Source organism: Gavia stellata, chromosome 2 (genome assembly GCF_030936135.1).
Source record: "Gavia stellata isolate bGavSte3 chromosome 2, bGavSte3.hap2, whole genome shotgun sequence".
Classification (NCBI taxonomy): domain Eukaryota; kingdom Metazoa; phylum Chordata; class Aves; order Gaviiformes; family Gaviidae; genus Gavia; species Gavia stellata.
This window is the reverse complement of record NC_082595.1, coordinates 20835756-20861957: the sequence shown is the minus strand read 5'-3', so window position 1 is coordinate 20861957 and position 26202 is coordinate 20835756. Positions and strand designations below refer to the sequence as shown.

The window sequence follows — 26202 nt, the reverse complement described above, 5'->3', positions numbered from 1 at the left end:
CCCTTTCAAAACTAGTAAATGTGTATAAATGTGTAGCATGCTTTTCATTTGCATGTGAATCAGCTGACCCAACTATTTGTTCATTTCTGCTGTTTTCCCATTAAGCCACTTTTATCTGGGCAAGCTTTTAATAGGTGTTTTGTCCTGATAAGCAATGTGTAAATCTCTTGCCTGGCCTCTATCCCTTGCAGTGTTGCCTTTTACACCACACTTAGCAAGTGCTAACAGCCTGGCCTGTGCTTGCTTGACAAGTAAATCACTGGGTGCTGGTTTGCTAGCCCAGCAACTTGCACAAGAAGATAAAATGGGTATTTCATGGGTATGTGGGAATTTGCCCTGTTTTTTCTTTTCCTTGGTGGTGGAGCCCTATCCACTCTGGAGGAGCTGATACCTTTCCAGTGGTTTGGAAATGGTGATGTTTGGGGAGACTGTGTTAAGAGCTATGAAGTGAGAGCTTGGCTTAAAAGCTGGCATGAGGGCTTGGTAGTAAACTTCAAGCCACCTGGCCAAGGGTTTTATGGGCATTTTTCAGATGCTATTGTGCATATAGACCAAAAGGGTGAATGGGGAACAAGAGATCTCTCTGGCTTCAGTGGTAGCTGCTGAATGATCAGCATTTTGGAAAGTTGGTCTCTCTTTTGTCTTAAATGTCTGCACACAAACTTAGAAGTCTGGTGTCCCCCCCATCTTGTTGTCGGCATAAAAAATCAGCTTCTAGCTCACAGAATTTTAGCTTTGAACAAGTAGCTGAAAGAAGCCAATATTTTGCATGGAAGTTAACATTCCACAATATGGCAAAGGTTTGCTGTATGGAGGGCAGAGAGACAAATACCAGGTTTACCTGCATAGGAGACTGCAAAAGCTAAGAGGGAGCTTTAGTGATGCAAGTCCTCCCTTATTATGTGTAAATGAATTGAGTTATATGGGTAAGAGAAGTAAACGTGCCATGACTCAGCTGCTGGTGAGCCAGTGTGTTACACAAAGATGGACTCACTCCTTAGTGCATGCTTGCTCTTAGACCGTGTGGTTCTTCCTCCTTTCCTGCCTTATTGGCCACACTCACTCCATCTCCATTGACTCTGGTGCTGTACCAGCCCCGGCGTCCGAAACCTGGAGCTAAGAAGTAGAGGTAGTAAAAGAGGACCTAAGCATGAGCTTGGCAGTGCACCAGAGAGGAATAATAGCTCTAATGACATTTTCATCATTACAAAACTTACATTTGGTAAGGATGCTTAAGGGATTTCCTTACCTGCTGTGCAGTATTTCCACATTGTTTTTGTTTCACAATGCGAATAAAAGCCTGTGAGTAAATGTTTCATCACTTTATGTGGATTGGAAGTGGATCTCAGTCTCTCAACTAGCCTACAGTGTATTTATACTAACTGTGTTAGAACTTGTTTGGTGCCACCATTTTCCCCCCATTATTTTTAGGTCTCAACAGCTATTTATCTAACCTGTTCTGAGACTACATGCAAATGACTGGAAAGTCCCAGTCATTTGTACAGTCTAGTGAAGAGAATGAGAAATATCTAAACAATCAAATTGAAAGTCACCCTCCCTAACTTGTGTTCAGTAAGTTCCACTTACAAAAAAAAATTCGTGCCTTCCTGATCATTCCCCCACCCTCCTCAATCCCCCCCCCAAAAATGCTTGGAAAAATAAGACCACAATGAAAGTCAAATTAGAATGGAAACTGCCACCCGCTGTAAAGATTGTCCTAGAAAAACTTATTACACTTCATCCGTCAGAGCAAAACTGTAAATAAAATAGAAAATGAGAGCTTATATAACTGCATAGTCATCATGCTTGTAATTTTTTTACTAGTATTTGAAACTTCTGTACTATACAATACCTTGTCCACTGCGTGCTTACACACGCAGTGCCTAATGAAGTTATAACTGCTGCTTATGATAAGGTCAGATAATTCAGGGAGGGGGAGATACAAACTTGCTCAGTAAATACTAATGCATTTCCATCCCCAAATCCACACCCTGCTCATCTGGCCTGCTGAGAAAACTGTGCTCTTTAGTAGGAACAGGGCAAGGTCTTTTGAATTAGCATTTCTGCTGTCAGTCCCAGGCTGACCTGATAATAACATGTGCTCCAGCTGAGTTCTGCTTATTTTATACCACCAAGGAACCTAAGAATACAGTCACTGAATAACTAAGTATATGAACGATATTTGTTACAGCAGTTACTGGATCTACGTTATCTTTAGGACAGGTCCTTACATTCCCCTGTGACAGCAGCATGACAGCTGGGTGAAGGAACCTGTGGAATGCTCAGGCTTTCTCTGGTGTCCATAACCAAATTACAAAGCACAAAAATCAGAATAGTGTTAGAGCTAGACAAAATGAATAATGCAATATCCAGACATCTCTAATGCCATGTGTTCTCTCTGGGATGTGTACCTATCTTGGGAAAGGGTACAACTCCTGTCTTACTCATTGTACAAAATTCTGCCTAAAAGAAGGTGGTTCCTAGAGGTGGTTCTGCAGTACAGTGTCGCTGGTCCTGCTTGTTACTAATTCAGCACTTCAGGTTCTCTAAAAATAACTTTCTGTCACAGTCATTTCGTCAATAGTAATTCTATCTGCCTGCTGGGAAACATCCTTTTAACTCAATCTTAGCTTAATTGGGGATTTGCAAGGTAGACGATAACTTCAAATCATGTCAATTACTCCAAAGCCAATTAATGTAGGAATATGATCACAGGAAACATGTAATGTTCATTTCCTCTCATTGCAAAACATTAGCCACAGTGTTGATTGCTTTTCTCCTTCATCACTCCAAAAGAGGAGGAATATACTGCAGACCTGCATCGACACAAGACCCCAGCTGCCAAAGTAAAAACAAACAGATTCACCTTACTTTAAGCGTATTTATGCCCCTTCTTTTTTCTCAATAAATCCTCTAGGGAAAAGAATGAGAACGTGGAGGAAAAATCTTTCATTTATGTAAAAACAGAAGCTGAAAGGTAATTTGCCTTACTTGCTGAGAGGCTATCGGGAACAGGCCAGAGGCTTTTGCTGCACGGGCTGATCTCTGTAGAAGAGCTACAGTACTCTGACCCTTCTTCAAGAACAAAAATTGACCAGAACACAGTCTGAAGTCCTTCTAGCCTAGACTCTTTACAACTTCTTTCCTGCAGTTTTTGTATTCACCAGGTTATTTCTTTGAGATCTCTCATTATCATTGAGCTGCTAGAAGAAAGTGTTTTGTGTAAGGGTGGTCTTCGGTGCCAACGTCCCTCTTTGGAGAAGGTCAGCACACAGCCCCTCTCACTTTACATGTTGGGATGCAGGTTGTGACAGCCTTCAAGTACAGTGCCTGCTTGGCTCAGTACAAGCGTGAACAGCAACATGTGCTCACCAGCATGGCTTACTTTAGCTCTGTGAAAAGCTGCTTTCCCAGCAGCTGCACGCAGCTTTGGCATGTATCTTGAGCTCTGAGTAGCAAAATGTTTTGTTTAGCTTCAGTGGGAGGTACATCTCTGCTTACAAGCCTGTCATATCCAACCCAGTCTAATAAATACTACTGGTTTTCCTTCTTTCTTACACATAGCTGTCCCTGGACCTCTATCACACTGAGGATGATATCTACAAGCTCTCACTGGTGCTGGAACCAAGAAACTCCAAATCTGTAGGTCATCTTTTACTGCATTTTGACATATTGCTTATTTTGTCTGCATGTAGTTGATTAAATTTTTAAATGATAGTTAATGTGTTTCCTTATTCATATTCACATAAAGCTTTTTAGTGTCTATGTTTGTGTAGTAAACACAGTCACTCTTTATAGATTTTAGTGCATATTGGGAGAAGTAAATAGTGAAACATGCCAGACTTCATTAATAATTATTTTTCAAGAAAACTTCTGCAAGTCCTGGAAAACACAGTTCTGCTTTGTGTGAAGATATCCTTTGTAAGTTTAAATCTATTTATTGCATGACCATTACTTCATTTTCTGGATGCTGGTGCAGTTACGTAAAACAACACTGAGTCCAAAGATTTGTTTTAGGTAAGGCAGAGCATTAGCTGTAGTGTTTTAAAAACTGTTTGCTTAAGTAGAATTGGCTGTATCTTGAGCTCTCAAGTAATGTTTAAACACCTCAGAATAGATACTACTTTTTTTTAGTATGTGCAGCTAAAGATAATACTGCATTAATGCATTTTTCATTATGCTTTGCAAGTCTGAGGATACAGATAAATCTCCTAATTAATAGTTGAATTTCATGTAAAGTATTACTCTCTCTTCTGTTGCAAAAGTTTGGGGACTCCTCTTCCCTCTGAGCATTTCATCAGTGCATTAACCTCCTTATTTCCTATCATATCCAGCACATGATTCTCTCAGGCTGAGCCCTCTCAAGTCTGACACCAGCAGAAACTAAGGGTGGCTGGAAATGTTTAGCAGGGTGTAAGAGCAGAGTCCAGTAGTCTGAGGTGATTAATTGCAGTGCTTTTTATGTTTTTGAAGTATTCCTAAAAGCAAGCAAGGAAGCAGAATCCCTTAATTTCCAAGTATAGGGCTTCTCTGGGTTTTAAGATATTTTATCACTCTTGGAGACCAGCTTGAGGACTATGTGTGTGTGCTTTCAATGGTGGATGATGAGCAATAGTAAGGAAGCTATTGAATATTTCCATAGTCAACACTAACTCAGTTTGAACACCTGGAATTTCATTACTGAGTCTCCAGTCCTTGTTGGATATGATTTGACCACAACAGTTTCCCATTTATTGCAGTCATTCTGGCTTCCTCATGCTCCCATTACTGCCAGCAAAACTGATTTGTTACAACTCTATGCTGTGGAAGAACGAATGGGCCACTACTGTAAATGAAAAAAATTATCACGTTGCTGCTTTGATCTCCAGCCTGAACTTTAAGAAGGACAAAAGCAATATAAACAGTGCTGTGAACTTTAACAGTATGCAGCAATTGTGGGACACTTCTGCATAACGATCAATGAATAGCCAATGACGTTGAGCTGTTGCAGCACCCTGATGGGTAAAAAGCTACAGCTGAATCGACAGAAGCCATACTATTTGGAGCATACTTCTCTTTGATGGAATGCCAAAGCACACAAGCTATATTAGAGGGGAAAGAATCTGTAGAGCTTTTGTATGTGGAAAATTTTGTCAAAGGTGACGTGACAGCGTAGTTATATCATTCCAACTGCTCCTTGATTTATTGTTGTATATGTACAACTCCTGCGCAGGTGCACTGAAGAGGAAGTGCCTCATGCTGCTGCAGTCATTTTTGAGGCAAAAGTGGAGCTGATCCGTTAGCATACGAGCCTGCTGTCAACAGGGACTTGAGCAAGACTTTCATTCTGCTAAAACTGGGAGGAGACTCTTCAGTCAGTGTAGCAGCCTAAAAAAATACTGAAGACTGACCTCCAGTTGTAGTGTAGCATCTCCCTGTCACACTGTCCTGCTTTTGGCTGTGCATTAGTTATCTTCTTGTTAGGAGTTTTTACTAGTACAGCTATTAGCTAGAAGACAACTCTGCGTGCTACAGTTATGCTTCTGAAGGCACACTTACATAGATTTTTTTCTTTTGAGTAGAATTTATTTCAACACCAAAATACGCAGCTGTTTGCATCCTTCTGAAAATACTTTTTCAGTCTACGATACCATTATCCCTGCGCTGGTGAAACAGACAGGAGTTACAGGCTGAAATCACAAACAACATGACCAGATACAGTGTTTTTAAATGTTCAATAAATTCAGCTAGGTAGTCTCTGGACACTGGTTAGTACCTTTCCTCATAGCATGCATTTAAAATACATAAATAAAATTATGGTTGTTCATACAAGTCTGTGGGTGAAATAGGAGGAACTGACATTTCCCGTTGGCTGGTGGGCAGTAACATGAAGTTTTCATGGCAACTTGTCAAAAACCATAAAAATTGAATGAGGCTTCAAATGAAATAGCCCAGAATAAAGAGGAATGCTCCAGTGGGTTCAGTCTCTCTCTGCCATTTTACACTCGGACCTGCAGGATTTAAAAGCTCTCAGTGTGGACTTGGTAGTCTAGCGCCACTCTGACACTTTGATACCGATGCTTTGAGTCCCTTTAGTCTAAGATATTTTTAAGAGAAGACACATTTCAAATTTCTTCTTTGACCATAGCTGTAAGAACATCACAACACTGGCATGGTACATGTTATCATGTAGCATGTCATCTTTAAAAGATTGCTGCATTTCTGCATATTTTTAGAGCAAAACCACCTGCCACCGTGTTGGTCCATCCTGTGTGGTGACATTAATTTTAGGATGAAAACATTTTCTGTAAGTGCTTTTAGCATATAGAGCTGGATGTCCACTTTCACTGTATTTCCTGTTGGAATTGAATTCTGTGGATATAGGGATTTTTTTCTTCCTTAACTTACCTGTGCAGATTTGTATGATGAGTCAAGAGCCATTGAGGAACTGATAAAAGCTGTTCTGACAATTGAATAAGGAAAAGTCAAATGAATAAAGCAACCTACTAACACATCCTTCTTTTTTTTTCCCTACCGAACATGGTAGAGTTTGACTTTGTGACCATTTTTCACCTCAGTGTCAAAGTCTACAGTACCTTTGTTATAGACAGTAATAACTGTAACATTTTTAAATGGCTTAATGATCTCCCTCTCAACTCACAGCAGTTCATAGGGAGACAGGTGGGGCCCAGATTTCTTGCTCATCAGCTAAAACAGCGGCCTTCTGTGGCTGTGGGCCATCTCCCTTCTGATCCAAACCATGCTGACATTTTTCTGCTTGACACTGCTTCACCTGCCGGCTGCCCAGTGGCAGATGCAGGAGAAGGCCAGTACATTTTGCAACATTTTTCATGCTGCCTGGTGGTTTTTGAAGCCTTACCTGAAACTGTGTTCAGGTTTGTCCTATATTTTCTACTTGAATGAGCCAAGCTGCATGCCAGAGCTTCTCCCAGAGCACCGTAGTGATGTGAAGGGAGTCGGGCTGTGTGCTCTGTGCATCAGCTGAGCTGTCAGCTACCATTTCATCAGCTACCATTTCATCAGGACCAAGCTGTTTTCAAAATAAAATAGTCTGGCCGGTGTTATCTGGAGAGCAAGTCAAAGGTTAGCCCCTTTCTGCTCAGGCTGCCTAGACGAATTAAGCTGTGCGTCCTGGCCTACTGTAAATTTGCTCCTGTCCCTGCCCAGAAAGATTCCGCTCTTGTTCTGCTACGGCGTTGACATTTCCCTGCCACGTTGTGACAGCACATGTTGGCTGGAAACCAGTGGGATGGCTGAGCACGATTCTGCTCCTGCTTCTGCATCCTGCCCTTTTCTTGGTGCTGCACAGAGCAGGACCGTTAACTTATCCAGGCCACTGCAGCCCCTCGTGTGGCTCCTGGGCACGGTCCCTCCATCAGGGTGCTGCATGGTGACGGCAAGTTCCTCGGGGGCTGTACCAGGAAGGAGAAAAACAGGTTTCTGGGCTTGCCTATTTCTGATGCCCGCTGTGTCCGGAGACCCTCCTTCCTTACCTCTTGCTCTGAGCCTCATTGCTGTTGAACCATCTGGAGACAGCAGTGAGGAAAGTCTGCCTGGTTTTGCTTCTGAGCTCGGTGGGCACTGCCACTGCCAGTGTAGCTGCAAGGTGCCACAGAGACCCCAGCTGAAACTGTTAGCAGAGACAAGCTTTAAAACCTTGCCTGATGTTTTGTGAAGCACATTTTTAGAGCACAAAAGGACTCCAGTATTTGTGGTTGTAGCTCTGACATATAGATCTGCTTTTAGAGGAAATTCAACTTCATAATTCAGATTTTAAAAAATCTTTGTGTTCTGATCCATCTCTCAGCAGCCTACCTCCCCCACGACCCCTAACAAGCCAGTAGTGCCACTGGAGTGGGCATCTGGAGTGGTACCAAAACCCGACCCTACTGTCATTAACAAGCACATACGAAAGCTGGTGGATGTAAGTATTTGGAAGAACATACTGGTCAAAGAGAACGATAGCTTTGATATTGTCATCATTATAATTAATTCCAAGCTTTTCAAGAGATTGTTATCATTGGGATGAATTTCAGACATCCAATAACAAATTTGATTAGTGATACTTTCAGAAATATTTATTTTATTCCTGCAATCAGTGATGGGATTAGTAGGCAGGTGTCTTGATACAAAGGAGCAAACTTTCAGGAGCATCCAAAGCCTGGCTGCTGTTCAATAGGTTTGATTAGCAAATATAAATTCAGTGCGCAAAGTTGAGTTTTCACAGCTCTAGTCACCCAGTTTATGTCTGGTAACAGACAGCTGGAAACAAAAATACTCAGAAACAAGAACTCATGCATTACTAGGTCCAGAGAAGGTTTCCAGAAACCCTATTTCTGGTTTTCAACTTGCTGTCATTTACCTGTCCAGAGCATACATTGTATGGTAAAGAAAGCACTGTCTTGGTATCACTTTAAAAAGCTGGGCATGGGGTCATGAAGAATTATAGCTGGGATCTTCCAGCTTTAGTCTGGAAGGTGACGTGTTATGTAATGCAAACAAAACCAAACACTATCAGGTTCCTTTGGAGAGACTGGGCCCTGTTGTGTTGGTGTGTAAGGGACTTTCAGTGATGTGAGCAGCATGCAGAGGAACCAGGAATGTGTTGTAGATAATGAAGCAAGATTTCCTTCTGCATGTTACAAATTAATAACTAAGTCTGGGAGGAGCTATTAAATTCTGACCTTGTCTGGGTTACAGGTCATTAATTGGGGTTATGTTGTTAAGATAACTTAAAGTCTTCAGTTCTCTCACTCAGGCTTCAAATGTATCTTGTGGTTTACTTTTTGTACATGCTCTTTTTTTTAAAAAGTTTCATTTTTCTCTTAATGTGGGATGCCAGAACTGCACATACTGTTCCTGTGTTGCTTTTGTCAGTGTCATATGTATTGATAAAAATCACTCCACATCCAAACCTCTCTTTGATAGCTTGTTTAAATAGGAAGTCTGTCACAACTCCTTAGTCTTTCCAGAATGTGCTGAGTGAGGGGTTGTTCTTGTTCCTGTGGGTGGAGGAGATGCAGTCCCCCATTCCACAATTTCAACCTGGTTCAGGATGTATGATCTTGAGTTTGACAGGATTAAAACATGATTCGGGGCTGTTATGGATACAGCTCACAGAAAGGCCCACACCACTCTGGACAGCTGTCTTCATTTTGCCAATCTTTATCATTTACTAGCTGCTTTGAGTTGTGCTTTAAGGCATTGTTTTTATTACTAAAAGTGTTGAATACTACTTGGGTTTGTGTATTGGTTCCTTCTTGATGAGGTATTTTCATGAACCAGTTATCGGTTACAGGTCCTTTGATAGGTGCTTAGAAATAGGCTTCATCACGTTCTTGTTAAAATGAGGACAATGCAAACACCTTTCAGAGGTCTCAGTATATTAAATTCTTGTCTTTGCCAACCAAATCTTAATCTACTGAAAGAGTTTGTGCTTCAGTGTCTGTCTTTCAGATAGTCATGTTGACTTTGACACGTTTTTCCCATCAGCATCACACATAGCTTTAATACCCCTTGCACATCTCTGCAATCAGTAAGACAGAATATAGTAATTCCTTAGCAGCTGAGGAGGGCTTCCATCACTTTATGCAACCTTTTAAACTTGATCCCATGTCCTTTTTTACTTAGTGGCGAGATGGGGTGGGTTGATGGGAGGGAATGGTTGTTAGATACAAAGTGCTAATGATATGGTTGTCAAATTATTAGTAAACAAGTAAGATTGAAACAGTACTGTGACAGAGCAGAGATGACCAACTAAAAGAGAATTGAAAAACATCTGAAATACTCATGGGAAAGCTGCTGTTGCGTTATTTTTGTTTTATTTCTTTTTTTGTGATTAAAAAGCATACTTAGTGAAGCAAAGGAAATATGTCATCAGGCAGAAATTTAGTGACATTTCCAATAAAGAAGAAAAATAAAGCAAGAATAATTATGTCTGAAGACGTGTGGAGGACCATCACTAGATAAATACTGAGGTCAAGTTTTCTTTAAAAATTAGCCATTTTTTCCCCTACAGTCCAATAAATATGCATATTGAAGTACCAAGTAGGAATAAAAGGAATAAAACAAGGCAGCAGAGCATCTGATTAGTAATGTTGAACATTAAGTTACATGTAATTAAAAGGTTGAAGAGCTGGTATAGTTTCAGGATAGGCTAGATATTAGGACAATAATTTCTTTTTTTTCCCCAGTCTGTCTTTAGGAACTATGATCATGACCACGATGGCTATATTTCTCAGGAAGACTTTGAAAGTATAGCTGCCAACTTCCCCTTTTTGGACTCTTTCTGTGTGCTGGACAAAGACCAGTAAGTTTGGAGATTTCTTTGTGTTTTTTTTCTTTTCCTCAATTTAAAAACTTAGGAAAACCAAATATTGAAGACACAGTGTCTCCCAAGCTGCTTCTGTCTGACATCTCACTTAAGGAACTGAAGATCACTAAAGGCTGAATTCTGTTCTCATTTAACTCTGTTCTCATTTAACTTCTTATGCTCTAGTCGGTTCTATAAGTCCACCCAGGCTGGAGTCCTGCTTTACCTGGTACTTTAAAAATCATTTATGTAATAGCTTAATGAGGAATTCCTGCTGGGACTGAGACAAAACCCCTAGAGTACCGTCAAATTACAGTGGAGATGCTGTATTCAGACCAGGCATCAGACTGATGAAGCAAATAAGTTGTGTACGGGACAGGGGAAATGAGTGTATGTAGCAGAGAGAGGGTAACAAATATTCTAGGAGGTATATATATTTCCTAGTTAGTTGGGCTTGATAATTCTTGTTGTCCAGAATCTCTTTGGCTGTCAAGGCTGGTGGTCAGCCACTTGGTCTGTGTTAGCAGTAAGTCAAGATCCTTCACTTAATGGCCTGGTCTGTGCTCTGATATCATGAACAGGTGAGAAACCAAGGTCCATGCTGTAAGTTTAGTGTTTGCTGTTTAATGAAACATAAGAACCACAAAGGCTCTAAGGGTTTTTTTCTGCCAGGGCTGTTGCAGCTCTTGCAAAGAATGTGCTTTGTGTGCTGCGTGCTTTTTGCAATGAGAAAATACTGAATTGTTCAGTGCCATGAGCAGTGACAGATCTACTCTACTTTTTTTTCCCTAACAGAGATGGTCTTATAAGCAAAGAAGAAATGATGGCTTACTTTCTGAGAGCTAAATCACAGTTCCAGTGTAAAATGGGACCAGGGTTTATTCATAACTTTCAGGAGATGACCTATCTTAAACCAACTTTCTGCGAGCACTGTGCAGGATTTGTAAGTATGTTTTTAATAATAGTGTATCTTAAACACTATTTTTTACCCTTTAATGTAGACAAGGTGAAACTGGCTCCACGCATTGCTAAAGTCTCTTGGCCAAATATCTCATTGCATTCAGAAGCACAAAACATTTACTCATGTTGTAGCTGTGCTACCCAGTTTTGGTTTAGTGGTTCCTGAATACTGGCATTTGTAAGAATTACTGTTGCAGGGGAAAAAATAAAATGGTGTTAGCTAAAGGATATTAGAAACTATATGAATGGCCTTACTAGGTTTGTCTTAAGTTCTTTAATTTGGCTTGATTTCCCAAGTAAACAAGCTCAAGGGAAAATGGGTGTCTGGAACAGAGGATGCAGATGAAGCAAAAGCTGTTTCTTCTCAAGAAATTGCACATGGCAACATAGCTATGTTCGTAATTCTCTGAATGGCCATAACAGCCTTAATCCTTTCTCTATTGAATTAATAGATCTTCTACTTTGGTCAAGAAATCACAAGTGCTTCCAGCAGTTCTGTACAATAAGATTTTTTTTAATTTATTTGAGGGGTTTTTTTTAATTTGTGTCTTCTCTCAGCCATAATTTACCAGATGACACTTACTAGAGTGCTTTATATATACAACTTTTTCATTTCAAACCAAGTATAGTAAAGAAAAAGGAATTCCTGTGATTTAAAAGTTACATTAATGTACACGCCCATTGAAATCAAATGTCCACATTTAGACAGCTTAAGCAATAAGGGCAGAGGCCCATGTCCTCCACTTACATGTGGCCCATGTACAGGGTGTAAACTCAGAACACAGTCCCTGCTCTCCAGCGCAGATCTGCCTCTCCTATGAGCCACAAAATCTCCAGCTTGTACTGTGTGAACTTTTCCCCTAAGTAATATTTTTTTGTGGCTGACAGTAACAATAACAGCACTGCTAAGTGCAAAAACGTGCCTCCTCTCAGACCAGCACTGGTGTTCCTGCTCTTGTCTGTGCTCCTGTCTTCCGCTTGCTTCTTTTGTGACACATCTGTCTTGTTTGGAGGCTCGTGGTCCCTATTGCAACCACTGATCAAGGCCATGAGGAAGAAGGAATTCCACCTATTTTTGCTAGAACTGCAAAAACCTCAGAGATGACATGGTCAATGCTGATTCAGGAGCGTGTTGGTGGGCTCTTGAATTGAGAGCTCCAGCAGAGCGATGGGGCAGGGGCAGTCACTGGCCTCAGCCTATTGTTTCAGGCTGCCTGCAGCCTCGGGAAGATGTCATTGCTTTTGTGACACTTGATTCATGTTTGGAAGGCTTCCATAGCAAAGCAAAGCCCAAGGACTGCCCAGCAATGTCCTCTCCACCAGATATTTTTCTCCTGCATCAGTTTGCTAATTAGCCTTTGTTGGCTTTTTCATATCTCCTTGATTACACCCAGTGCAGGAATACAAATGAGTAAGGGGTTGTACAGGAAATGGAAATAAGCTCATTTTTCCTGTCAACTCACTGAAGTCATTGGCATTGTCCTGTGGATGAGTTGGGCTGATAGAACAGGAACCAATTACCAAATCTGCTGTGTGTTTGTTCTGCATTTCAGTGCTGCTCATCCATGGGTGGAAACTTAATTTCAAACCGATGCACTGATTCACAGTCGAAATAACATGCACTGACAGTGCAGCAGGATGAATTGACATGACAGTGCGATGCACACAGTATCCAATAAAATATCTGTTATTAAAATGATACGAACTTTAAAGGTCAAGCTAAAATCTAATGCCATTAAGCAGCACAAAGTTGATATATGCCCATGGCCAGCCACAGTTCCATCCCACAACTTGAGTTGCACTGCATGGCAGGGTAGGTGACCAGTCATTCCGCCGAGCTTTATAATACGAATTTGCACAGATCCTCTTGCCTTGGAGCTACCTCAAGCCAACTTTGCAGCAAAACTGTGTCAGACAGATTCAAAGCTTTAAGCCAGAATTCATGACACGGCACTTCAGCTAAGCTTTGCTGCTGTGTGTAATCACAACAGTGGCGCCAAATTTGAGTAGGAGGAAGCTACAGAGCGAAGAAGGTGAGGAGAAAGCTCTTCAGTGGGAACAGATTAGAGCTTAAATGAAAGAAACTACAATCCATGTCTCTTACAGTGACCCTGGCAAAAAGACCTGGGGAAAAAAGCAATGTAAAGAGGAGCAGCGACAGCAGCCCTGCTGCTGCTCTTCCAAGAGAGAGCTGGGGAGCTCCATTGTCTCTGCCTGACCGCAGCAACGGCATTCACTGTGCAAATACACAGCATTAGCAGGAAGAGCAAGCAGCAGGCTTTCTATGGACCCTTCTTGCACTGTTGTTCTGTCACTCACCTTTCTTCTGCCCTATCTAATCTATTTTGCTTTTCCAAGCCCCCATTTTTCCTTGCAAATACTTTTTTGCAGTGTATTAATTTTTTTCCCCAGAATCTTCCTATTCTGTTTATTTTACTCTTTCCTTTGTATTGTGAATGTTCTCCCGCTCTTCCTTTTGACCATTTCTTTAGTGACCATATTCACCCCCTGCATACTGTGCATGGATTCTTATAAATATGGTGAGGAGCCATGTGCAGTTTCGACTGCCGGTGTGTGCTCAACCTCCCTGGTAATGTCTTGAATGAGGTCAGGATAAATAAACACTGCAGTCCCCGATCTTTTTCCTTTAATGCTAGGGCTAGAAAACCTGCCCCTTCCTCTGTCTGCCTCTCAGAGTTAAAATGCTTGTTTTTATAATGCAATGGCTGTAGATACAGCGCTTCTGAGTATACAGATAACCATTTGCTAGGGAATTTTCCTACTTCCAAGAAATCCTGCTCATGTTGCAGCGAAAGCTTCCCAAAAGTGGGACTGCACACCCTGTCTCCTGGAAGTTTAGCATTTGGTTGTTATGTACATCACAGAATCACAGAATCACTAAGGTTGGAAAAGACCTGTAAGATCATCAAGTCCAACCATAACAAGGACAGCTTCTGGGAGGAGGCAAAGATGGAATTCAGTGGCTTTTCTGCCTGTTTCTTCAACCTTTTTTTTAATGGAAAAAGTCAGCTGGACAAATCCAACTGCTATGGCTAGGTGTGCTGGAGACCAGTATGGGAACCAAGAACCTAATTTTTATCCCCAGTGGTGTTTTCTTCTGCTGTGTTTGAATGACATGGGTCATTCATTTATCTGGAGAATGGATGTCCACTGGAAATTCCCTTGCAGATAACATTAAGTGAGCCTAAAAGCAAAACGTGCTCTGCGGGTTTCAGTAAGCTTGATATAATGGCAATTTTTCACCTGTTCTGGAAGCAAATGCTATCTATGTCTCTCCTTCTCTGGTAGTCCCACTGTAAGTAGTAGAAATAAGGGGGAAGCCACACAAGTCTTATCACAGTTAGAGCGGGAGGTCTGCCTAACAGGAAGGGTGTTAAGAGCAGTTGTATCCTGTTTGTACTTTTGTAGCCATTGGTACTTCCTCATTGTGACCTTGTTTTCCTTCCGGCTTTCTTTTCTGATTCCTTGACGTTCTTTTGTCTTTCTTTGCAGCTCTGGGGTATAATCAAACAAGGCTACAAATGCAAAGGTAAATAAATATTGCATGGATTTTTCAGGCTGTAGGTGGTGGGTTTTAGCACAAGTAGGTCAACTGTATTTTTTACTAGAATGACATCTGTTCATCCAAATTTTGCTTATGTACTTGGTACTGTCCATGAACAGTGACTGCTGGTATGCTATGAAGTCTCACTGCATTAGGGGACATAGCGCCAAGTAGGAACACACAGGTCGTGTGAGCTAAAGGTCCAAAGCAGCCTCTGAGTCCATGAGGTGTCACTTTCTACCAGCAAAGACCTTGCATCTTGGAAAACCAAGTGTCCTCATCCTAACACTGAGACATCCTGAAATATATCTGCTGAGACCTGGGGTCAGGAAAACATCTGCTGGCAATGCTGTCATGTACATCCACATGCCTGTAGTGAAGCCTAACTGATCTTGCAATGCAATAGTGGCTGAGCTAGAAATAGAGAAATATTTAATTCCTCGACTGCCCAGCAGATCTCATTGCAAGATCTTCTGCAGACATTCAACTTAAAAAAAATCGTAGAGCTCTTACAGCCCGCTCTGTTGCTTTCATAACATATTTAATTTCTTATGCAGTACTTGCACCATATTGAGCAGGTCAGACCAAGAATGACATTGTAGTGGTCCTCACTGGCTTTGAAGTCCTGAACCTATTTATTTCTCAGGCAGCCCAGCTCTGGCTGAAGGCACTGTTGATTTTCACAGTTTTAGTTGCATCTCAGTTATTCACAGGGGAACATTCACTCTGGAGCTTCATAGTTGTATTTATATGCACTCTTTTCCCTTAGTTTTTCACTGGCTCCCAGAAGGGTGAAGAATCAGCAGGATTGTTTTTTAGCATACACCGTATTACTGTCTCCCTCTCCACTCATGAACATCTCTTCCTCAGAGAGGGGTGGGGAAAATGTCCACGGCTAAACCAACGTATGTCATTCAGCTATTCCTGATTACTGTCATCTGAGCAGCTATGAAAGGGCTAGTTGCGGTCTGTACTTTTACCGGTAGGATGAGGGAAGGAAGATAGGGTTTAGTCACAGCAGCCCTGTAAACTCAACTTGAGATCTGAAAGCTGTGCTCTGTCCTGCATCATTGCTTCTAACAGTGGCCCAGTGGAGAGAGAGCAAAAGTGGTTCTGTATAGACAAAACTATAGGCAATGGAGCATGAAAGTAAGAGAACAGAGCTGCTTGCTCAATCTTAAGGTGCTCAACAAGTGTAATTAGTGCCTGCCCTTTGTTGCAGCAGCTACCAACTGCTTCATATGCCAGCACCACTAGAGTGCTGCACCCATAATGGATGATTTCTGCCTTTGAGCACAGAGCTGTCATTTTCTGTTTTGAACCTCTGACACTGTGCTAGCAGGGCGGGGGGGAAGAAGTTTATCTGTTCAGGTCTGCTGCTTACCCCACCACTGTGGATAATGAGATAAAGCCAGACTGTGTGGTCTACAAGTGATGAAAGAGTTCCTCCACTGACAAAAGAGATCTTTATTGTATTTGGGGGGGGGGGAAGGGGGCATGAGGTGTTACCTTTAGGAAAGACAAAACCACAGCTGGACAGGTACTTCCATATTAGTCATATGAACAAGGTGATGGGAGAAACCACCCATGATGCTAGAGTTGCTGCCCTGAGCAGAATGGCTCTTTTAGCAGAGAGTTATAAACACAATGCTTTGGCAATGGCTCACCTAGAACAAAATGTTAGGTCATGGAGCAGCAACAGAGAAACAAGGGAGATGGAAATTTTCAAACAAGGGCAAGGGACGCAGAAGAGAGACACCCTGCGTTTGGGGCACACATCTTCCACCCTTTGGCCCTTTCTTGCAGATAAGATCCATACTGCAGTCACACTTCAGATAAATGTACCTAGCGATGAGTGTATCTGCAGTGATGCAAATCCCAGCAGAGGCTAGGTGTGCAGGCACTCAGCCAGTTTCATCCAGGTGGATGATACATGTCCACAGAGCTTACTCTGTGCTGATGTTGCTTGCTGAGCTACTTAGATGAGTTTTAACCTTCAGCTGTCCTTCCAGAGGCTCAGAGTATGGACACGCCAGTGCCTTCCAACTAAATGTGGTTACTATAAGGGGTCCTGCTGGGTCAAATAAAAAAAACCCAACCTTTTTTTGGAGACTCATGCAGTGGAATAGAAGCTTTATCCATGGCATACACAGGATCATACCAGTAATTCCAGGTTTTTTCCTTGAAACTGATTTCTGATTACAATATCATCCCCTTCTTCCCTTCCCCAGATTTCTATTAATGGCTGCCATGGAAATAATCCAATTTTTGTAATGCTCTTCACACCAAATGATCCATTTCTGTAACTCCCTTTGTACCTTCTGTCAAAGTATTTGTTCCTTCAAAGTCCCTCCTGGTATCTAGTCTGCTAATAGCCCTGAGGGACTACCAGATAGTTGTGGCTTTCCATTTGGTGACTTGACAATTGCTTTCTTTACAGATTGCGGTGCCAACTGTCATAAGCAATGCAGAGACCTGCTTGTGCTGGCGTGCAGGAAATTTTCCAGAGGAACCTCAGTAGGCAGCAACCATGGCTCTCTGCCTAGCAGTCCATCTCTGCCTCCAGGTGAGAGCACTTTTGTTCCTATTTTAAACCATTTCTGGAATCCTCTCTAGCGGCCAGCGTCCTTGCTGCCATTTTTAATTTTTCTTTTGTATCAACGCACAGAGCAGCACATGTACTTTCCACTGCACTGTGGCTTGTGTTCAGTGCTCGAGTTACAACATCCCTTTCTGTAGTGATGGTCTTGGTCTCCTGCCTGAGGCTCCCTATCCTCTGTACTGGCACCCCTATCCCAGCTGAAAAGAAATAAAATTATAATTAGGGAAATTGTACTTCTCCTTATAAGCCACTTAAGGGCAGGAGCTGGGAGACATAGGGCACAGTTCTAGCTCTGCCTTATCCCCTGAGCATGCAGATGGAGGGAGAAGGAAATGTGCGCACACAGTGCCAGAATCAGTTTCCAAGCAGCATGTCATGTGGATATTGCTAATTATACCACTGCTTCATATAGGGTGTTACCTCTGCCCCGCCCCAGACTTAAGTTATCTTTTTGTAAAGACCTTAAAGTAGAATATTCAAAATAAACAATTCTACCCTCTCTTTCAGTCCAAGACGAAGTATTTGAATTTCCCAGTGTTGCTGCAGAACACCAGGACCTCGATGGCAGAGCTATCACCCTCGTCACTGGCTCTTCGCGGAAAATTTCGGTGCGGCTGCAGAGGGCAACCACCAGCCAAGCAACACAGACAGAACCACTGTGGCATGAGCCAGGCTGGAATGATTCAGGTTCCCATACTTTCCCCAAAATGAAGTCCAAGTTCCATGGCAAAGCTGGGAAGAACAAAGGCTTTGCAAAATGGGAGAACGAAAAGCCCAATGTGCAGGCTGATACAGAGCTAGAAGCTGAGGTGCCACAACATATACAGGATCACAATGGAATAGAAACCCTCCCAGAAAGACAAGAATCTGAGGTGAGTTGCAGAAGCAGCCAAGACAGTTTAAAATCTACTAGAGTCTGAGGCCTCATAAGGTTATTTTATGAATTTCAGGATGCTTTTTCATTCAAATTTGCCATTGCTTCTTGCACAAGAGTTGGTTTCAGAAGAATGCCAAATCATCCATAGATACCTATTTTCTACACTGCAGCGTGCATTTACTGTAACACTCTAACTGTTCTTGGTGTCAGTATGTGCTTTTAGGAGTTAGGCACTTTTCTTTTTGAAAATCATTAAAATAGCCTGGTGGATATCTGACCAGATTATGGGCTGTTGTTCCCTTGCAATGCACAGTTCAAGGTTCCATGTTAGATTCACAAGAACTAGCGTTCTGATAAATATACAAGGTCAGGCTAGCGCAGGATATTAGTCTGATTTCTGTTGCTGTCACCCATAAAGTTTACACTTCCAAAGCCTCATGCTTTTATTGACCATCTGTTGCTAGCATGTAAGTGCCTATTTTCTTTTGGTTACAGGATAGCTGATTGCTCACCCTGAAGCACAGAAAAATTAAGATGTCAACTGTAATACAGCAAGCGTTGATGAACTGTCACAGGCCACACTGGGCCAGGAGAAGTTTTCCTGTACCTTGTACTTTTAAATTCAACCATTGCCCTGTTTTCTTAGCTGAAAGGTGTTATAAAGCACTATTTATTTTCTCACAAGTAAGCCATTTGGATGAACATTGCACAGACACAGCAGAACAGATCTCTGCGCTCAGTGTTTTCTCTTGTATGACTTTTGTGAAAACTTCCCCTACATGCCATTGAGGATATATTTGGCCTCCTTTAAATATACTGCATCATTTCGGTATGTCTGCCAGCAACAACAATGGTGAGGACAGAAGCCAAGCATCTTAGCTTGTTTGATAACACTCCTTTTCCAGAGGCTCGTAATGATCTTTTAAGGAAAGAAGTAGGTGTGTATGTTGATTAAATCTCAGACAAAAACCTTTCACAAAGTCCTTGATGTTGAAATCCTTTGCACACCTGGGGTTTTGAATTTTGGCCATGTTTACATTGCTACAGTGAGCATATTGGTGTTCAGCACAGTGATACCAGTTCCCAGACTGGGGATCCTTCAAATAGGCAGCACATGGCTGAGAATTCCAAGGAATTCCAAGACACTATGCATATGTCTGGTTAGACTTCAATGGAGAGGAGTCCTCTCTGCCAGCTCCAATTACGGTAAAATGAGCATGTAATAAACACCTTAGTTTTAAGTGTGTGTGTATGTATGTATAGGCGATATGTTTTTCTCTGGTTAGCAGCCTGCACACGTTAAGACTAAATGTACTGAAAAGCAACCTCCAAATTAGCAGTTTGCTAATGTAGGATATAGCATCTGAATCTGTAATGGCCCGAGAAGCAGGTTTGAAGCAGCATTTCTCAGAAACATGAAGTTACTTAAGGAGCACAGCCCTCATCTGGAAAAAGAGGGGAAAACAAAACAGCACAAAGCTCAAACCTGAAAGGTGCATTCCAAATTGGCATACAGGTATTATTCTTCTTACCTCATCTCCCCACAAAAAGAGGTGTGTATGGGGAACACACACCCTGAATTAAAGCAACCCGATTATAAGATTTCCTACAAAATTCAAGTTATTGCACCCTTCACCAAGTTATAAGCCCTCAAGACCCGAGAATACTTTCATAGACTTCCCTAACCAAAACTGACAGCTGCACTCCTCTGTGGTAATTTGAGTGTAATCTGCACTGCAGCTACATGATGCCCACTCAGGTTTGCATCTTGAATCCTGCACGTTTCCTATGTTTTCCAACACAACTAGTAATGATGGTAGATCTGGGGAGAGAAAAAAAAAAAAAGAGAACATGCTCTTAGTGTTTTAAACTCAGAAAAATATAAGCACTGCAGGGAGCACTGATTTCCAAGCTAGGATGAGGGCCAGAAGCATCCTTCATTCTTACTGCTGTGGGCAAAGAACAGGCATTAGCAAAAATATGGTCTCTATTTCCTGTGGTGGGTCAGGTGACAGGTCACAACAGGCTGACCGCACAGCTACCGTTACAGAATACATCTTGCACACAATGAAAATGATGTGGTGAAGAATTTGAATAGAGACATTTGGTTATGATCCAGGCTGTTGATGGATCTGTTGAGATAAGCCTTTTAACACTTTATAAATGAAATGTTCATGTGCAACTTCATTCTTAACATCACTTAAGAGTTTTAAACAGTCTTTAATCTGTATTTCTTGCAGGCTTTTAAAAGTTAGTTGTAACTCTTGCTCTGAAGGGTACCTGCTTTTCCTATCAGGCCCACAAACCATGCCCATCTTCATTTCATTGTTGGGTAATAATATTTCTCGTACATAATCTTCTCACTTATCTACTTCCCAAGATACTTACAAGCTTCTTGCCTAAACTGTTTAAAACAGTAGGTGCTCTATGTTCTCCTGAGGAAGGCCTTTTCAAGGACATTTTTTTTTCCACGTATGTTGCAATCAAGGCATAGACTCACATTTAAGCAAGGAAAGTGGTATCTTCTACAGAAGCAGCTCCCACTTTCTGAGGGATGATTCTACTAGCAAATAGACTACTTAAGTTTCAACCCACTGTAGAGATTTCATCAATGCATCTCTAGCAAGCCTGTCAGCTTTGGTCAGTTTTGTGCTTACCTCAGCAGCAGTTGCAAATCAAGCACAGACTGCAGGCTCACACAGCTGATCCTTCTAAGTAAAATATGGCAGCATCCGGGAAGAAGGACTCATGCTAGGTGAAAATTTCAAGCACCTGCTCCTGCTGGAAACCCTTTGCTTTAGGCATTTAAAGAAAAGGAACACTGAGAGTGTGTTGCTGGCAGTAAGTGTTCACAGCCATTGCAAAACTTGAGAAAAAGACATTGGGTAGATATACAGCCTTTTTTCACCGCCCCCCCCCCCCCCCCCCCATGCCCCAAACAGGAATAGACTTATCATAGACAATGTAATTTAAAAAAAAAAAAGGCATTAACAGACTGTTTGCAGCAGAAGACTGATCTTCTAGTTCCACAGCAAGCACCTGAGTGAGGACAGCTGACAGGGTGTGAGCAGCCATTTTAAGAAGTTTGTATAAGATGAGCTCTTTACCTTGCAGGAGGCCCAAATACATGAAATTAAAAAATCTTTTTCTCTCCTTACTTCAAGTTGACATCCTTTTCTGAACAGGAGCAGGACAGTTTTAGTTCCCCAATCTGGGCAAAGCAACAAAGAATTTCTTGTACACCTCCCCTGACTTAACAAAAGGCAAAACATACCAGCCATCACAGTTCCCGACTCAGCTACGTGCCTCTGCTGGTCTTGGTGAAATCCTGCCTGCTAGAAGTAGAGCAATTCCAGGAGAGTGTCCAGCAGAAAGTGTCATAATGACAAGAGCACTGGATTAATTAAGTAGCTAAAGTGACACACAATCCCAGATGATGCTGGATACTTCTACCACATCCATTCGTCCCTGTCTCAGTACTCAGGATCTTTTAAGAAACTGGGGGGGGAGAAGGGAGGTGTTTTTAAAACAAGCAAACGCCAGTCCCACACCACCACCACCACCCAGTGGAAAGAAGGACAATTATGCCAAACCTTATTTACAGCCTGATCTGCAAATGCCAGAGAATACAAGCAACAAGAGTAGGTGAAAAATGCAAGTGCTTGTAGAGACCCTGTACAAGATGATTTGGCTGTTCGAGCCAAACCCACTAGGACTTTCTGTGCTTGCACAAAACCTGCGCAAAGCCTCGTGCTGCAAGTAAGGGAGCTTCAGCCTTGTTATCAAATTTACGTAGTAGCCCTGAGTGCTATGCAAGGAGTCAAGGGGACATCTGGCTCCTTCAGAGTGAAATGCAGAACCAGGTTTGTACTGCAGGTCTATCCTCTGCTCTAGATCTCCTCACAGTCTTGCTCTCCTCTGCCCCCTCAGTCTTACCCAGCTTTTGGGTAAGAGTAATCCCAGCTCTACAAAGAAACATTTCCCTAGATACAAGCTGTTTTCTCAGAGGAGCCTTCCTCAGGCAGGTAAAGTCTGAGGAAGGGGAGGTGGGGAGGGGACAGTAACATGCTTGCTGACCAGAGCTACTCTGAAGCATGGATTTTCCCCAGCTGGGAAACGTGAGCCCTTTTCCTTTCAATACAGAAGATAAAAAGCTGAGCTGCAGAGCAAGTTTAGGGGCAGCTGCAGCCTAAATTTTTACATTTTCCAAAATGGAGTGGACTGGCTGCTGTCACCTCTGCGGACTGTTGCTCAGGGTCTCCTCTGTGGAAACCAAAGTGAAAGCATGCCCTAACACAGCCCCCAAGGTCTTCCTAATAGGGAGCCTGGAAGCCTTTGGCTGAGACAACCTGACCACAGGAGAGTCCTCGCAGTCTGGGACACTAGTTCCAAAAGCTTTAGGCATCTGTATGGGAAATAGCTGCATGTGAAGGATCCTGGACAATGGGGGGTGGGGGGGAGGGGGGCAGAACAACAACAAAAATGGAGAACAAATAATAGACAGATGGGGAACAAACATGGGAAGAAGCATACTAAGAGAGCTCTCCCTCTCTACGTGACACCAAGAATGGAAGGGGATCCCAATGGAGACCAAGCAGAGGGACATCGAAGGATGGAGATCTGAATACAGATTTCGTGGAGATACAAGAGACAGGAGAAACAACAGCTTGTTGTTTCATGATCATCATAGCCAAAAAAATCTAACCGAGGTTTGCTTCATTCAGCATCAGCCTGCTAACTGATGGGCTTCTGCACAGCACAAAAAATAGCTCCAAGTACTTCTCAGGAGAGACTTGACAATAGAGTTGGCCCACCCAGGGACACTGGAGAAACAGATGTAACTTTGGAACAAATTTTTGAGTTATCAGCACTGATCTGAGCTGGACTTTCAAAATAAGCACTGCAGCCAATAGGCTAAACTCATTGGAAAACCTGTGTGCTGAACAATAAAGTGCTGTTTACAGCTGCTGACAATCTGGTCCTAGGAGACAGAAAAGCCATCAGCAAAAAGCTACTACTGGGGCAGTATGAAATTTAGCCAAAAAGTCTGCTTTTTCCATGAGTTAAGCCAATGCCGGAAAGTTTAAAGGGTCCTTATCACCTTCATTTCTGCTTCATGTGTGAAAACGAGTTATGACCTTCCACCTGCCCACAGCACAGGCAGACTCCCTCTTTCTTTGGTTTTACAATAGTGTTTTCCTACTTTTTGTACTTGTTTTTCTCTCCTCTGTTATGGGAAAGACCCACGTAGACAAGAGGGGAAACTACTGGACAATAAAGCGAAAACAATGACACTGACAGCACTCAGAGCTCCAAAAGGCACAAAGTAAACACAAGAGAAAAATATTTTTTCCCTTCTACCCTTGTTTGTTAAGCCATTAGAGGTGCGACTTATTTTCAGCCAAAGAGGGGAGAAAGCAATGTTTACAGCTGGCAACAGCACTTGCTTTTTCAGTTTGTGTCCTTTTGAAAAGCCATAACCTGAAACAAACAAGTACATGAGTATTTTGAGAGCCTACACAGGGGAAACAGAAGTTCACATCCACCTCAGTGCACTGCTCTCCGATCACAACACTGGTGTGCTTCTAACCTAAGGGTATGCTAGGAGGCTGATAAAGCAAGCTTGCAGTTTAGCATGAGCCAGCTTGTTTGGGACTGCTAAATCACGCTCAACACCTTAAAAATACATACATACTTCTGTAGCATCCCTGTTGTCCAAGGGAAATTGGAAGTTCAGAGAGGAAGCAGAATCACAAGCCTGACAGTCTTTAGCAGCAACACCACCAAGACTCTCTACTGCAGTCCTAAATATGGCAGAACTAACAATAAATCATGTGCAATGAGCAGACAGTTGAGGGCTTTTGTGTACTGGCCTTCATTAACCTAACAGGGAGCTGAATTAACTTCTAGTACTCTAAGAACCCACAAGAGCCTTTTTGACACGCAAAAGAGTCATCAGATCTTAGTGAGAATCCTCTTACTCCCCACTCTACTCTTCCCACTTCAGCAGAGTTTAATTTTCATTTCCCAGGTGCATAACCCGTTACAGGGAATACTCTTTTGCCACAGGACCTTTCAAGCTCCAGCCACTTCTCATAACTATCTACTGACATGAATCTTGCTTCCCTTCTTCCCAGTTCTATCTTAGGTACCTGACTGGTAAGTGTCTAGTTTCTAATTAGGCCAGAGGTTGGTTGAGGCACTTGCCACTTTATTAATTCAGGTGCAAATAGCAGTTTAATGGAGACACATAATCAAAGCCCCCACCATGTTAAAGCAGGTTACCCACATGCTCTGGCTAAGTCTAACCCATAGCTAGAGGAGCCCCTCTGGGGGCCACCAGCTGTAATGGCACATCACCATGAAGCTGCACACTTCAGGGGTTTGACTAGAGAATAGAGGAATCTCATCAAGCGAGCCAGGGATTGCCAGCCAACACCAATCCTAAAGATGATAAACTACTCAGGGAAGAGCTACAAGCAAAAAGGCTTCCTGGGGTGAGTGATGCATGGTGAAAGCTCAGTTTGATGCCCCTTCCCTTGTTGTGTTACTGTTTTGCACAGTAAGGAATAAATTTTTATCCATTCCTTAGACCTGCAAGGAAAACCTAACCATGACCACAGTACATATAGATCATGGTATTCTAAGTCACATACTAATGTGCCTAATGTGGGAAGCAAGTGTGTGTCCTGCTCCCCATAGTTATTTTACTGCACAATGACAACGCTTGAGAGAGGGTGATCCTAATAGATGGAATGGAAGGGCAATGCAAGTGAAGCCTTTAGGAAACAAAAGTTGCTAGGGAAGAAAGGCAGATGGAAAAACAGAGTAAGATGCCTAAAGTTTGTGGAAGAAGAGTGGCAAGAACAACCATGGTTAAAAGGAGGAACACTTTGTTCCCCTATATAAATGCTTGCTTACTTAATTCCCTTCTTGATCTGCTGGAGTTCTGCTTTCAACATGATGCACAGTAAAATCAAACACATGTATCCAATCCACCACAAGCCTAATAATCTCCATAACCCATATCCCCTCTCCCAGCTTCCAGTTAAGAGATTCCTTCCAGTGCAGCGGGAATAATGTCTGGAAAACAGTAAATATCAGAGCATCATACCAACAATAACAAAGCAGTGGCTGTTTGCTTTCATTAATCAAAGCTGCTCTCTCCACATATACAAAGCATGTTTTCTCTGGAGAACAAAGAAATCACAGCACACTAAAAGGAAACAATAGAGTAAGGAAAAACAACAACAGCTGGCAGAAGCAAAGTGTTTTCTTTCCTGATGGAAGAGTAAAGCCTCCTGTTTTGCCTTCTTTTAATTTTTTTTTTTTTTTAAACTTTCCCCCTCAAACAGCAATAAAGTAGGACTTGGCTTACCCTAAGTCCTGGAAGAGGGAGGAGGAGCAGCAACATATTTTGAGGAGAAAAAGCTAGCTGGAACAAGGGGTAAGGGGAAGCTCTGTGCTCCTACACCACCCCAGCATCACTTCACCATGTCAGTGTGCAAAAGTAAGGCTATCCACTGCAGCAACAGTCATAGCCTTGCACAGAAACTGGCAGCTCTAGCACAGAAAGACATCTCTGAAGGTGCTGATGCAACTCAACAAGAGGCTCTCTGAAGAGCCTCCTGGGTTCCCTCTCACTAGAAACAAGTTTCCAGCACTCGAATGCACTGACAGAAAACACCAGCCTCTTTACAGTGAGGAGCAGTGCAAAGAGAAGCAGAAGCTGTCAACTTGAAGACATTACATTCCCAGCAAAAAGCTCTTTAACGCTGTCAGTCTCTCTACCTTTACCAGTCCAGGACTGACCCAGTTGTAGGAATCTTAATTCTTAGAAAAAACACTGATTATTTTTGCATGAATGCAGCTAGTCACCAGCTAAT

General features: G+C 42.3%; 1 protein-coding gene across 1 annotated transcript in view; it reads left to right on the top strand.

Annotated features, from left to right (window-relative positions):
* Positions 1–19434, top strand: part of RASGRP3 (RAS guanyl releasing protein 3) — a 52370-nt gene extending 32936 nt beyond the window's left edge. The window contains exons 10-17 of the mRNA XM_059828990.1: positions 3565–3642; positions 7808–7924; positions 10194–10309; positions 11108–11255; positions 14786–14822; positions 17278–17403; positions 17947–18311; positions 18812–19434. Of these exons, the coding sequence (XP_059684973.1) occupies positions 3565–3642; positions 7808–7924; positions 10194–10309; positions 11108–11255; positions 14786–14822; positions 17278–17403; positions 17947–18311; positions 18812–18820 (996 nt within the window). The 3' untranslated portion in view covers positions 18821–19434. The remainder of the gene's footprint in view (positions 1–3564; positions 3643–7807; positions 7925–10193; positions 10310–11107; positions 11256–14785; positions 14823–17277; positions 17404–17946; positions 18312–18811) is intronic.
* Positions 19435–26202: the final 6768 nt, after the last annotated feature.